At 44.4% G+C, this 14724-nt stretch overlaps 1 protein-coding gene across 4 annotated transcripts in view; it reads left to right on the top strand.

Annotated features, from left to right (window-relative positions):
• TRAF3IP3 (TRAF3 interacting protein 3) overlaps positions 1-14724 on the top strand; it is a 513908-nt gene that overhangs the window by 190328 nt on the left and 308856 nt on the right. For all 4 annotated transcript variants that reach the window (XM_068265590.1, XM_068265592.1, XM_068265589.1 and 1 more), the window contains one exon: positions 14431-14494. In XM_068265590.1, the coding sequence (XP_068121691.1) occupies positions 14431-14494 (64 nt within the window). The remainder of the gene's footprint in view (positions 1-14430; positions 14495-14724) is intronic.

Genomic DNA, 14724 nt, shown 5'->3' with positions numbered 1-14724 from the left:
ACTGCACTGTTGCCGCCGGCCTCCGAGTCCGATGACTCTGAGCTCTGCGGCCTCTCCTGTCTCCTCCAAGGCTGCATGCTGGTGACGCTGCCTAGTGCCTAAGCCTGCTGATTTGATGGCGGCGGCTGCCGCCCGCTCTGCTGCCCTGGCTGCGGCTGATTGTCACGGTCAGTCACTGAGCAGCGAGCGCCGCCGACGTGACGATGATGATGATAAGGCTGGCTGGCTGCCGCCGGCCGCCGCTCATGTTATGTAGAAATATTGGGGGGGGGGCGCCTTTACGATCTTTGCCTCAGGCAGCAGAAAGTCCAGGACCGGCCCTGTTCACAGGCCCTCTCTTCCTTCAGCACTCACTCTCTGCCCACCATGTGACCAACCTCTCTCCTCTAGCTCAACAGCCCCCCCCCCCCTGCTCAAAACCAACTTTATTGTCCTAGAACAAAACAGACATGTTCTGAGAGCACACACCCTCTCTGCTCAAAGAGTGTAGCATGCAGCAGTAAATAATTATTTGACTTGTTGTCCCACACATATATGCATTTAAGAACCACTAGTATGCACTGTCATTATTGAGGGGGTTACATTCTTCCCCTTTTTTAATGACTGTAGTCCCTACAGTGGAAGATCACAAATCAAAACAAAAATGTTCTCCATAGAATCTGGCAGGAGGTCTTACAATGTCCCCCCATGTGGACCTTTGTACAGGTCCACTGATTTTACTAAATCTTTCCTTTTGGGCGACTCAAGTCAGTGTTCCTCAGCGCACACCTTGATTCCCAAAGCAGGTGGGCCTTCTTTTCTTTGCAAGAATAATTAGCAGGTGTAGCATGAAGGCTGACCCTCCCCTCTTCACAAGATCCTGTACCCGGCCTTGCAAGCAAGTCAGCCCTTTCCTCTTTGCAAAAATGTGCGTTGGGTCTCACAATCATGTGAAGCCCTTCCTCTGTACAATAATCTGTATTGGGCTCCACAATGGCAGGAATCCTCTTCTCTTCACAAGAATTCTAAGTTGTGTACCCTGTAGAATCTGCATCGATATGGTTTCCATAGGATGTGTGATATGCTTTTCTGCATCCCGTAAACGGCTTGTTGATTATCCTTGCTTGCTTACTTCTCTCACTCCTTGGCAATGGCCCTTTTGCTGACAATAACACAAACCTTCAAGGTGTGGATAACGCCTGCACCAATCACGATCTGAGGCATATTTGCTACCTTGAACTGGAACACCGCCAGGACCAGTCACGTTAGCTGCTTGTGCACCCTTCCTTCCCTCCACAATATCGAATTTAACAGTTTCTCCATCTCCCACACTGCGGAGATACTTCCTTGGGTTATTCTTTTTGATGGCCGACCAGTGCACAAAGAAGTCTTTTTTTGTGTCATTCCGATTTATAAACCCATAACCTTTTCGCACATTAAACCATTTCACAATGCCTGAAACTTGGGTTGCGATGACTCTTTTTCTCCCCTTTGCATTATCTTTCTTCCACTTCTTTGAGGCCTTCGTATTCCATCCCATCAGGTGGCCTCTTTCTGTGGGATTCCTTAGTTTAACGGTCTTGTTTGAAAATTGCCTTCATTTTGAGCACAGACCCTGGTATAGTGGCTGCATCTGTGACAGCGCCAACACCCATCCTTTTTAGGCTCCGTTTCTCTCCAACCTGGAGTTTCTCATTCACTCCCATACTCATCTATAGTCAGTTTCATATTGGCCAGTTTCTCGCTCAGCTCCTTGAGGGTAGTCTTAATCTCTGTCAGTTCCAAGTTGACTGGTTCAGGCTCCTTCTCTGCAAAGAGGATTCTAGCAGTGGTAGTCTGCTGCAGAGCAGGTAAGTGATTTACATCCTCTTCTTGATTGAGCTTGATAGCTAGGCGTTGTAGCTTTTGGAAATTCAGATCAGGCTCTAGTTCCAGTTTCAACCTCAACAAACTCTTTATGAAATTGTTCTTCAAGCCCAGGAGAAACTGATCTCTTAACCATATGGCAGATTCTATTGTCACGTTACACTTTTCTCTTTCTTCTTTCCTTTTGAGTTCACCCAAGATTTCTTGCAGGGCGTTAGCAAACTGAGGGATACTCTCTTCTTCCTTTTGCACCCTGTCCACAAATCTCTTCCTCACTAAATGGAGATTGGCTGGATCACTGTAGATTTCTTCCAGAACTTCTACTATTTGGTCCACTGATGCAGGTGAAGCAAGGTTGGCATTGATCACAGTCTGATGAGCGTCACCTTCAAGAGCTATGAGAGCGATCTCCCGCTGCATTTCCTTAGGCACATTATATGCTTTCACTGCACTCTGTACTCTCTCACTCCAGTCCCTGAGCATCATGTTGTACCCATTGTATTTGGGTATGTACGCTGCCAACACTCCCAGCGGGGTCATAGCCAGCGCAGCTGGAAGTCCTGGTGGTTGCTGACTGGAGGTGGATGGACTGGTTTCTGACTCCATTTTTCTTTTTCACTCCAAAGGCACTTAGATCTGACCCTGCTCGCGGACGCCAAATGTAACCCTGTGTGGGGTTCTTCTTTAACCTTGAGACACTATACTTTTCTTGAATATGGCAATAAAGAAAAGGCCAGGCATCAGAGCATTAACTCATTTTGTGCACATTAAATGTATAACAAGTTTAATTAAGTTGAGCTGTGAATGCAAAAAATATTTTTCCTAGAGGAAGATCTTGTCTTTAATTAATGTAAAGTGAGAGAACACACTTCTCTGTCCACTATAAGGCAATGTCTCACAATCTCATAGTAAGCAATGTGTTAACCTCTTTCGGTGACTGAACAAAGTTACAGCAGTAGAACACTTTCACTTTGCAGTACAACACTGTCTCTTTAACCACTTGAGGACCGTGGGCTTTACACCCCTTAAGGACCGGCCACTTTTTTTCCATTCAGACCACTGCAGCTTTCACGGTTTATTGCTCGCTCATACAACCTACCACCTAAATAAATTTTGGCTCCTTTTTTTGTCACTAGTAAAGCTTTCTTTTGGTGCTATTTGATTGCTCCTGCGATTTTTACTTTTTATTATATTCATCAAAAAAGACATGAATTTTGGCAAAAAAATGATTTTTTTTAACTTTCTGTGCTGACATTTTTCAAATAAAGTAAAATTTCTGTATACGTGCAGCGCGAAAAATGTGGGCAAACATGTTTTTGATTTTAAAAAAACCCATTCAGTGTATATTTATTGGTTTGGGTAAAAGTTATAGCGTTTACAAACTATGGTGCAAAAAGTGAATTTTCCCATTTTCAAGCATCTATGACTTTTCTGACCACCTGCCATGTTTCATGAGGGGCTAGAATTCCAGGATAGTATAAATACCCCCCAAATGACCCCATTTTGGAAAGAAGACATCCCAAAGTATTCACTGAGAGGCATAGTGAGTTCATAGAAGATATTAATTTTTGTCACAAGTAAGCGGAAAATGACACTTTGTGACCAAAAAAAAAAAAGTTACCATTTCTTCTAACTTGCGACCAAAAAAAAAATGAAATCTGCCACGGACTCACCATGCCCCTCTCTGAATACCTTGAAGTGTCTACTTTCCAAAATGGGGTCATTTGTGGGGTGTGTTTACTGTCCTCGCATTTTGGGGGGTGCTAATTTGTAAGTCTAAAGGTGCTCATTGGACTTTGGGCCCCTTAGCGCAGTTAGGCTGCAAAAAAGTGCCACACATGTGGTATTGCCGTACTCAGGAGAAGTAGTATAATGTGTTTTGGGGTGTATTTTTACACATACCCATGCTGGGTGGGAGAAATCTCTCTGTAAATGACAATTTTTTTATTTTTTTTTACACACAATTGTCCATTTACAATGATCTTTCTCCCACTCAGCATGGGTATGTGTACAAAATACACCCCAAAACACATACTACTTCTCCTGAGTACGGTGATACCACATGTGTGGCACTTTTTTGCACCCTAACTGCGCTAAGGGGCCCAAAGTCCAATGAGTACATTTAGGATTTCACAGGTCATTTTGAGAAATTTCGTTTCAAGACTACTCCTCACGGTTTAGGGCCCCTAAAATGCCAGGACAGTATAGGAACTCCACAAATTACCCCATTTTAGAAAGCAGACACCCCAAGGTATTCCGTTAGTAGTACGGTGAGTTCATAGAAGATTTTATTTTTTGTCACAAGTTAGCGGAAAATGACACTTTGTGAAAAAAACCAATAAAAATCAATTTCCGCTAACTTGTGACAAAAAATAAAATCTTCTATGAACTCACCGTACTACTAACAGAATACCTTGGGGTGTCCTCTTTCTAAAATGGAGTCATTTGTGGGGTTCCTATACTGTCCTGGCATTTTAGGGGCCCTAAACCGTGAGGAGTAGTCTTGAAACAAAATTTCTCAAAATGACCTGTGAAATCCTAAAGGTACTCATTGGACTTTGGGCCCCTTAGCGCAGTTAGGCTGCAAAAAAGTGCCACACATGTGGTATCGCCGTACTCTGGAGAAGTAGTACAATGTGTTTTGGGGTGTATTTTTACACATACCCATGCTGGGTGGGAGAAATAACTCTGTAAATGGACAATTGTGTGTAAAAAATCAAAAGATTGTCATTAACAGAGGTATTTTTCCCACCCAGCATGGGTATGTGTAAAAATACACCCCAAAACACATTATACTACTTCTCCCAAGTACGGCGATACCACATGTGTGGCACTTTTTTGCATCCTAACTGCGCTAAGGGGCCCAAAGTCCAATGAGTACCTTTAGGATTTCACAGGTCATTTTTGTTTCAAGACTACTCCTCACGGTTTAGGGCCCCTAAAATGCCAGGGCAGTATAGGAACCCCACTAATGACCCCATTTTAGAAAGAAGACACCCCAAGGTATTCCGTTAGGAGTATGGTGAGTTCATAGAAGTTTTTATTTTTTTGTCACAAGTTAGCAGAAATTGATTTTAATTGTTTTTTTTCACAAAGTGTCATTTTCCGCTAACTTGTGACAAAAAATACAATCTTCTATGAACTCACCATACTCCTAACGGAATACCTTTGGGTGTCTTCTTTCTAGAATGGGGTCATTTGTGGGGTTCCTATACTGCCCTGGCATTTTAGGGGCCCTAAACCGTGAGTCTTGAAACCAAATGTCGCAAAATGACCTGTGAAATCCTAAAGGTACTCATTAGACTTTGGGACCCTTAGCGTACTTAGGGTGTAAAAAAGTGTCACACATGTGGTACCGCCGTACTCAGGAGAAGTAGTATAATGTGTTTTGGGGTGTATTTTTACACATACCCATGCTAAGTGAGAGAAATATCTCTGTAAATGACAATTGTTTGATTTTTTTTACACACAATTGTCCATTTACATAGAAATTTCTCCCACCTAGCATGGGTATGTTTAAAAATACACCCCAAAACACATTATACTACTTTTCCTAAGTACGGCGGTACCACATGTGTGACACTTTTTTGCAGCCTAGGTGCGCTAAGGGGCCCAACGTCCTATTCACAGGTCATTTTGAGGCATTTGTTTTCTAGACTACTCCTCGCGGTTTAGGGCCCCTAAAATGCCAGGGCAGTATAGGAACCCCACAAGTGACCCCATTTTAGAAAGAAGACACCCCAAGGTATTCCGTTAGGTGTATGGCGAGTTCATAGATTTTATTTTTTGTCACAAGTTAGTGAAAAATGACACTTTGTGAAAAAAACCAATAAAAATCAATTTCCGCTAACTTTTGACAAAAAATAAAATCTTCTATGAACTCGTCATACACCTAACAGAATACCTTGGGGTGTCTTTTTTTCTAAAATGGGGTCACTTGTGGGGTTCCTATACCGCCCTGGCATTTTACGGGCCCAAAACCGTGAGTAGTCTGGAAACCAAATGTCTCAAAATGACTGTTCAGGGGTATAAGCATCTGCAAATTTTGATGACAGGTGGTCTATGAGGGGGCGAATTTTGTGGAACCGGTCATAAGCAGGGTGGCTTTTTAGATGACAGGTTGTATTGGGCCTGATCTGATGGATAGGAGTGCTAGGGGGGGACAGGAGGTGATTGATGGGTGTCTCAGGGGGTGGTTAGAGGGGAAAATAGATGCAATCAATGCACTGGGGAGGTAATCGGAAGGGGGTCTGAGGGGGATCTGAGGGTTTGGCTGAGTGATCAGGAGCCCACACGGGGCAAATTAGGGCCTGATCTGATGGGTAGGTGTGCTAGGGGGTGACAGGAGGTGATTGATGGGTGTCTCAAAGTGTGATTAGAGGGGGGAATAGATGCAAGCAATGCACTGGCGAGGTGATCAGGGCTGGGGTCTGAGGGCATTCTGAGGGTGTGGGCGGGTGATTGAGTGCCCTAGGAGCAGATAGGGGTCTAATCTGATAGGTAGCAGTGACAGGGGGTGATTGATGGGTAATTAGTGGGTGTTTAGGGTAGAGAACAGATGTAAACACTGCACTTGGGAGGTGATCGGACGTCGGATCTGTGGGTGATCAGATTGCCCGCAAGGGGCAGGTTATGGGCTGATTGATGGGTGGCAGTGACAGCGAGTGATGGGTGGCAGTGACAGGGGGTGATTGATGGGTGGCAGTGACAGCGGGTAATTGATGGGTGATTGATAGGTGATTGACAGGTAATCAGTGGGTTATTACAGGGGAGAACAGATGTAAATATTGCCCTGGCGAATTGATAAGGGGGGGTCTGAGGGCAATCTGAGCATGTAGGCGGGTGATTGGGTGCTCGCAAGGGGCAGATTAGGGTCTGATCTGATGGGTAACAGTGACAGGTGGTGATAGGGGGTGATTGATGGGTGATTGATGGGTAATTAGTGGGTGTTTAGAGGAGAGAATAGATGTAAACACTGCGCTTGGGTGGTGATCTGATGTCGGATCTGCGGGCGATCTATTGGTGTGGGTGGGTGATCAGTTTGCCCGCAAGGGGCAGGTTAGGGGCTGATTGATGGGTGGCAGTGACAGGGGGTGATTGATGGATGGCAGTGACAGGGGGTGATTGATGGGTAATTAGTGGGTGTTTAGAGGAGAGAATAGATGTAAACACTGCGCTTGGGTGGTGATCTGATGTCGGATCTGCGGGCGATCTATTGGTGTGGGTGGGTGATCAGATTGCCCGCAAGGGGCAGATTGATGGGTGGCAGTGACAGGGGGTGATTGATGGGTGATTGACGGGTGATTGACAGGTGATCAGGGGGGATAGATGCATACAGTACATGGGAGGGGGGTCTGGGGGGGGGGGGTCTGGGGAGAATCTGAGGGGTGGGGGGGTGATCAGGAGGGAGCAGGGGGCAGGGGGGGGGGGGATAAAAAAATAGCGTTGACAGATAGTGACAGGGAGTGATTGATGGGTGATTGGGTGCAAACAGGGGTCTGGGGGGGTGGGCAGGGGGGGGTCTGATGGGTGCTGTGGGCGATCTGGGGCAGGGGGGGGGGGGGAAATCAGTGTGCTTAGTGCAGACTAGGGTGGCTGCAGCCTGCCCTGGTGGTCCCTCAGACACTGGGACCACCAGGGCAGGAGGCAGCCTGTATAATACACTTTGTAAACATTACAAAGTGTATTATACACTTTGTATGCGGCGATCGTCGGGTTAACATCCCGCCGGCGCTTCCGTATGGCCGGCGGGATGTTGCGGCAGGTGAGCGGAGGCGGAGGATCGCGTCACGGATGACTCGATCGCTCCGCCCATGCCCCTACAAGGACCGCCGCCATTTGTCTATACGGCGTCCACTTCCCGGCCGCCATTTGTCAATACGGCGGTCGGGAAGTGGTTAAGGATTTTTCATGCACAAAACATTCACAGGTTAGGCTTTTCTTGGGACTGAGCAATGTCACGGCAGTAGAACAGTTTCACTTTACAATACAACACTGTCTCTTTAAGGATCCTTCATGAACAGAACATTCACCAGAACTGAGCATCATTTATCAGTAGGATACCATCTCTTGGCAATAAGGTCTCTCTCAGGAGCTACATAGCACAGATAGTCTGGTGGACACGGAGGGCCTGAGACACAACTCCTATGCATAGGATATATCAGTCTGTGTGGAGAGTGAGTGGGAGACTTATCTTGAGAGCTGCAGCCACATGCAGCTTGGCAGACTGGAGTCCTGTCTGTGGGTGCTGGGTGTCTGGCTCACGGCTTTCTCTAATGTTAGATGGTCCTCTCCTGAGGTATCACTATGCTCTCCCCTGCAGACAGCTGTATTTGGGGGTCCCTATTAGAACTTTCTTCTCCTCCAGGACGCGCTATATTCCTTTTCACGGGCCCTCTCTTCCTTCAGCACTCACTCTCTGCCCACCATGTGACCAACCTCTCTCCTCTAGCACAACAGCCCTCCCCCCTGCTCAAAACCAACTTTATTGTCCTAGAACAAAACAGACATGTTCTGAGAGCACACACCCTCTCTGCTCAAAGAGTGTAGCATGCAGCAGTAAATAATTATTTGACTTGTTGTTCCACACATATATGCATTTAAGAACCACTAGTATGCACTGTCATTATTAAGGGGGTTACACGGGGACTTGACAGCATTAGCTAGGCTAGGCTGCATACAGGGTAAAACATCTGAAGCATTTGCTGAACAGGACAATGATTCAATAACTTTTGCTTCACTGGACAGAGATTCATCGGCATTGGCTAGACTAGACTGTAATTCTAAGACAGCTGCTAAACAGGTAAGTATCACTGCAACACCAACTGAAGTAAGCAGGACTTCTGAGTCCTCTGCTAGAGACTTTTAATCATCCATAGTGCAGGGTGAAGCTAAAGAAGTATCTACTGAAAAGGGTAAAGACTCTGCGGCTTCAGCTTCACTGGACAGGATCACTGAACAATCCATGGTGCAGGGAAAAACCATAGAAGCACCTGCTGGACAGGGCAATGATTCTGTGACCTGAGCTTCATTATAGATTAATTTCAATCAAAGTAAAAGCAGACTCAATGCATGCTTTCAAAAACCCAGGGCCGGTGCTACCATAGAGGCAAAGGAGGCAATTTCCCCAGGGCCACAGAGCCTGTAGGGGCCCCCAATGGCTACAAGAGGAAAAAAAAATCAAAAAGACCTTATAGTTTTTGAGAAAATTTATTTTAAAGTTTTAAAGGAAATAAAATACACCTTTAAAAACCCACCAACTTTAACGGTTAATAGCAAATACACCTTAAATGCTATAAACCCTAAATGTGCAGGATATATTAAGGAGGTCATTGGGAATAAGAGGAAATTTTTTTTTTTCAAAAAGACCTTATAGTTTTTGAGCATGGTTTTCAGACTGAACTGTCTGCATAGAGATACCAGGATCATTAATGGATTTATTTGGCTAGGTCTGGTTAATTGCTGTTGCTATGGGCAAAGGAGCAGCAAGATTTGCAGATTTAGACTTTTGGCATGCTGTTGCTATAGGCAACGGCACAGCTGGCTGTGAAAATTTTCTGGACTGTTTACATTTGGCTCTATTCAAAACTTTAGACTTTGCTGCACTGGGTGACTGTTTCAAAGATGAAGCAATACTTTTAGTGGAATTGCTTGCGTACAGATTGCTTTTGGATGCAGCTGGAGAGACATCTGATCGATTAGCTATCAGGAGTTCATTGAGAGGATATGATAATGGGGATATTCTTAGCCAGTTATGGATCACAAAAAGCTAAAAAGAGGTTTTTCTCTCAGCATAGAGTGATCCAAAACATCAAGTGCCCATTCAAAAAGTTTGCCTTTAGGCTGCTTACACACCAAGACGTTACAGGCGCACGTTAGTGCGCCTGTAACGCTCCCCCAACGCACAGCAATGTAACACAAGTGGGCTGTTCACAAAGCCCACGTTGCGTTACATGTAACGCTGCACGTTCTGTGCAAAGTGCAGCATGCTACGGCGTTGGAGCGGCTATAGCCGCGTTAGACTGTTTTCACATGCGGAGAGGAGGCGGGGAGAGCCAGCTACAGTAGCCGCGCACATGGCTACTTAATATTCACTGCACTGGCGGGCGCTGATTGGCCGGCGGGACCACGTGATGCGGAGTGTCTCGCTCCGCATCACGTGGTCCCGCTGGCCAATCAGCGCCACTCTGGGAGACATTATAGGACTCGAGCCGCCTAACGCGGCTCACTCTACCGTCGGCTCTTGCAGCACCATACGTTGTGTTAGGTGCACGTTATGCGACCTTAACGTGCCACCTAATGCAACGTCTTGGTGTGCAAGAAGCCTTAAACAGGATGTAAGCCATCTGATAAGCCCAGGTAGAGACAGGTGTAGCTTGAAACTCTGGGTTTGACAAAAATCTAACACATTCAGGCAAGAATTTGCTTGCTGTTTCACAGTCAAGCTTTTCAAATCTTTCAAAAAACAAGGAACCCACACTCACTGTGTCAGAGGCCTCCTCCATGTGGTTTTGTGTTTGGCCTGTCATAATGTAATGCCTGGCAGATCTTCTGCTTTCTTTCTGCCACTATACACCAATCTATCACCACCTTCTTCACCCTATGTGGCGCATCTTCGCTTGAACGGGAGATGAGGAAATAACACCTGCCCGACTTCGGTTAAACCCAGGCCTTGTAGGTACAAGATATAACGGCTGAGACTGAGAAAGCCAGAGTACCACCAGAGCAAACAACACTATGCAGCTGGGTGATATTAGGCAGTAGAGCAGAATGCTCTTGTGGAGGAAGTTACCTCGATCACACTAGGAGCTATGAACAAGGGAGCAAGATTGCTCAGAGCAACCACAGCTCTGAGCTTCCAATAACCGCCACAAATAATCAAGACACAATGGTTCCTCAGAGCGAACACAGCACTGAGCATCTGATATCCACCACACTGAGTAACAAGGACAGACAACACACAGACAGACTGAATGCTTGCCAATCTAATCGCTGCACCAGCGATAGCAAACATCTACACTGACACGGATAAGACAAACAAGCAGGAGCATAACTAATAGCAACCGCAGCTTATAGTTATGTCCACAGGAACAGGGACAGACAGACAGAAGGATTGTTTGCCAATCTAATTGTTTCCCCAGCAATAGCAAACATGCACGCTGGCAAGAACAAGACAAACAAGTAGGAGCATGACTAATAGCAACCGCTGCTACAGTCATGTCCACAGGAACAGGACCAGCAGGAATACTACCAGTCACCAATGTGGTGATGGCAAATCCAAGCTATCAGGATCGGTAGGACTTCACTGTACCCACGCGGGTACAGCGCATGTCTAAGCAAGAAAGACAAGGTTAAACAATGCAATACACAATTCACATGAGGGACCCTGCTAAGGCAGTGTTGAATACTATGACCGGCAACATCTGAAAGGAGGAGCAGGCTTTTCTATGGACTTCAGCAGACATGCAAATTCCCATGTCTGAGAGCAGACATGCAAATTCCCATGTCTGAGAGCAGACATGCAAATTCCCACACAGCTGAATGGTAATCACTCAATCCTGTGCTAGTCTGATTGAAGGCTGCAAGGTGACAGCAGAAGGAAAGGATTCTCATTAAAAATGCAAGGAAACTTGACAGGCAGCCTATTGGGCCAATCAAAGTGTGGGGATAATGTCCTTTAAGGCTAAGCGCACACATAGCAAAAACGCAAGAATTGAGTAAAACGCTGCATATAAAAAACCTGTATGCGTTTTTTGCATAATATGTGAAAAAGCATCAAAAATGCACATAATGAAGGTTAATAAAAAATGCAATGGTATGCGTTTTTCATGCGTTTCCCAAGCGGTTTTATATGCGTTTTTTTGTAAAAGAAATTGTTTTGTGATGTATTTCTGCTTCCTGTTGTCTTCCTATTAATTTGCATAAAACACAATTGTAAAATGCATTAAAAAAAGGCATGTGAACCGTAAATGCATTAAAACGCACACAAAACACTTGAAAAACACATCTGCTGTAAAAAATGCTAACGCAAATACACCAAAAATGCAGCAAAAATGCACAAAAAACACACACAAAAAATATGCACATGACATAAAACACAGCCTTTTATGTTATGTTATGTGTGCCCCTACCCTAAAGTGATTGGACCTGCAGGAGCTCAGGACAGGACGAATGGAGCTCGCGTCATTGCCAATTAGCAGGCATAAGTTTGTAGCACTCGCTATGCTACTCTGATAAGGCATGCTAACTCTGATAAGGCACATTGGGCTCTATTCATAAAAGGCTGTGCAGGGAAAAAATCTTGGAGGGAAAATACTGCATTCGGTATTTTAGACTTCTGTGTTCTAATTCATAAAAAAGTTTACAGTTGCAATAGAAGTTCGGTATTTTCCCGAACTAGGCTGGCGGTAGGCTGGCGGTAACATGAGAAGCTGAGAAGCTGCCTGAGTTGATACATTTTCTCCTGCAGAGACAGCGTTACAATAAAACAGGCAGCCCCAACTTCCCTTTAGATGTGCATTTTTTTTTTAAACTGCCTCTCCTTGCCCTGAATCTGTGCTGAATCTGTCTATTATGCTTCATACACACTTGAGATAAAAGTCTTTGGAAAATGCAAGATCACAGACCAATTTTACCCCCTTCCATGTAGTATGAGAACCATACCTACACAGTCTATTCTATGGAGCTGAACTCCCCATCAGATAAAATCTTTGCAGGATGCTGCACACAAAGATGCCCGTACACATTCAAAAGATCATTATCTGCAAAAGATCTGTTCCTGCAAAAGATCCATTCCTGCAAAATGCATTCATAGTCTATGAGATCTGCAGATCCTCATACACACTTGGTTTAACAGACAATCATCTGCAGATCATCTGCAGATCAGATCCACCAGGATGGATCTTCAGATCTGCAGATGATTGCCAAATATGCAGATGAAGTCTGTTAAACCAAGTGTGTATGAGGATCTGCAGATCTCATAGGCTATGAATGCATTTTGCAGGAATGGATTTTTTGCAGGAACAGATCTTTTGCAGATAATGATCTTTTGAGTGTGTACGGGCATCTTTGTGTGCAGCATCTTGCAAAGATTTCTGTCTGATGGGGAGTGCAGCTCCTTAAGGCTCATACACACATAAGACTATGGTCTTTGGAAAATGAAAGATCACAGACCAATCTTACCACCCTTCATGTAGTATGAGAGCCATACTCTACACAGTCTTTTCTATGGAGCTGAACTCCACATCAGAAAAAAATCTTTGCAAGATGCTTCACACACAGATGCTGTACAGACACAATAGATCAGTATCTGCAAAAGATCTGTTCCTGACAAAAATCCATTCCTGCAAATTGCAATGATAGTCTATGAGATCTGCAGATCATCATACACACATGATTTAACTGACATTCATCTGCAGATCAAGCATTCATCTGCAGATCTGAAAATCCATCCTGGTGGATCTGATCTGCAGATGAATGTCAGTTAAATCATGTGTGTATGATGATCTGCAGATCTCATAGACTATCATTGCAATTTGCAGGAATGGATTTTTGGCAGGAACAGATCTTTTGCAGATACTGATCTTTTGTGTCTGTACAGATCCGTGTGTGCAGCATCTTGCAAAGATTTTTTTTTCTGATGTGGAGTTCAGCTCCATAGAATAGACTGTGTAGGTATGGCTCTCATACTACATGAAGGGTGGTAAGATTGGTCTGTGATCTTTCATTTTCCAAAGACTATGGTCTGATGTGTGTATGTGGCCATAGAATACCCAGGCTGTTTTTTTTTTAACCTCTTCGGTACCTGTTTTCAGATATATTTCACATCAGAAAGCCTGCATGTGTAACATTTCTTGAAGTTCTTCTATGCTGTGGCAATTAAATTGATTGTTTAGAAAGACTAATGCTTCATACACACTTGAGATAAAAGTCTTTGGAAAATGCAAGATCACAGACCAATTTTACCCCCTTCCATGTAGTATGAGAGCCATACTCTACACAGTCTATTCTGGAAGCTTTTTTGTTCCTCACTGCTGCTGCCTGGGAGATCTGTTTCCATTAACTTGGCTATTATGCGCATCCTTATCACCTTTCTAAACAGACGGTATTCTCCGTCCCAATACCGCCTGCTCTAATCTTTATGAATTGACATTTAGTGACATGTGTTGAGATAATCACGGCATAAGGCGGTAATTTCTCGCACTGGTCAGGAATGTCCGCTTTTAATGCAGAAACAGCTTTTATGAATTGACATTTTGCTAAGTGCTCGGTAAAGTCAGCTGTTTTCAGCATTACCACATGCGGGAATGCTTTATGAATAGAGACCAAAAACTTTGATAAGGCATGGTATCTCTGATAAAGCATGTTAACTCTGATAAGGCACGCTATTTGTTGCAGTGAATCAACCCCGTAGTGTGAAAAGACCCCATCCCCAGGAGTGATTGATTAAGGATCACACCACACCAGCAGCAATTTGTGTAACATTTCCAGAAAACCAAGGCATCTAAGAAACAAGTGAAAAGCCTTTCTTGCATTGGTGATGGTGAATGACACTGTAGTTTATTTTTATTGTTCACTTATTTACAGGTGTTCAAACTGTCCAGGAAATGCCAGTGATCTGTTTGAAAAGAAACTCCAGCCAACAAACTGAGTGAGTACTGATCACTTACATAGCACCCAAGTGTCCCTCTTTTGGAGGGACAGTCCCTCTTTGGTAACCCTGTCCCTGTGTCCCTCTTTTCTCCTCATTTGTCCCTCTTTCAGGACTTTGTCCCTCTTTCTATGTAAATATTTGTATTTCTCTATGGTAAAATGTGTTTAGTTGGCTCTAAACTTTAATCTCATCCTTTAAATTGATATATTTCTTATTTATATATGTTA

The sequence above is a fragment of the Hyperolius riggenbachi genome, chromosome 2, assembly GCF_040937935.1.
Source record: "Hyperolius riggenbachi isolate aHypRig1 chromosome 2, aHypRig1.pri, whole genome shotgun sequence".
In the NCBI taxonomy this organism is placed as follows: domain Eukaryota; kingdom Metazoa; phylum Chordata; class Amphibia; order Anura; family Hyperoliidae; genus Hyperolius; species Hyperolius riggenbachi.
Note: the sequence above shows the minus strand (reverse complement) of the source record. Positions and strands in the feature narration are given on the sequence as shown.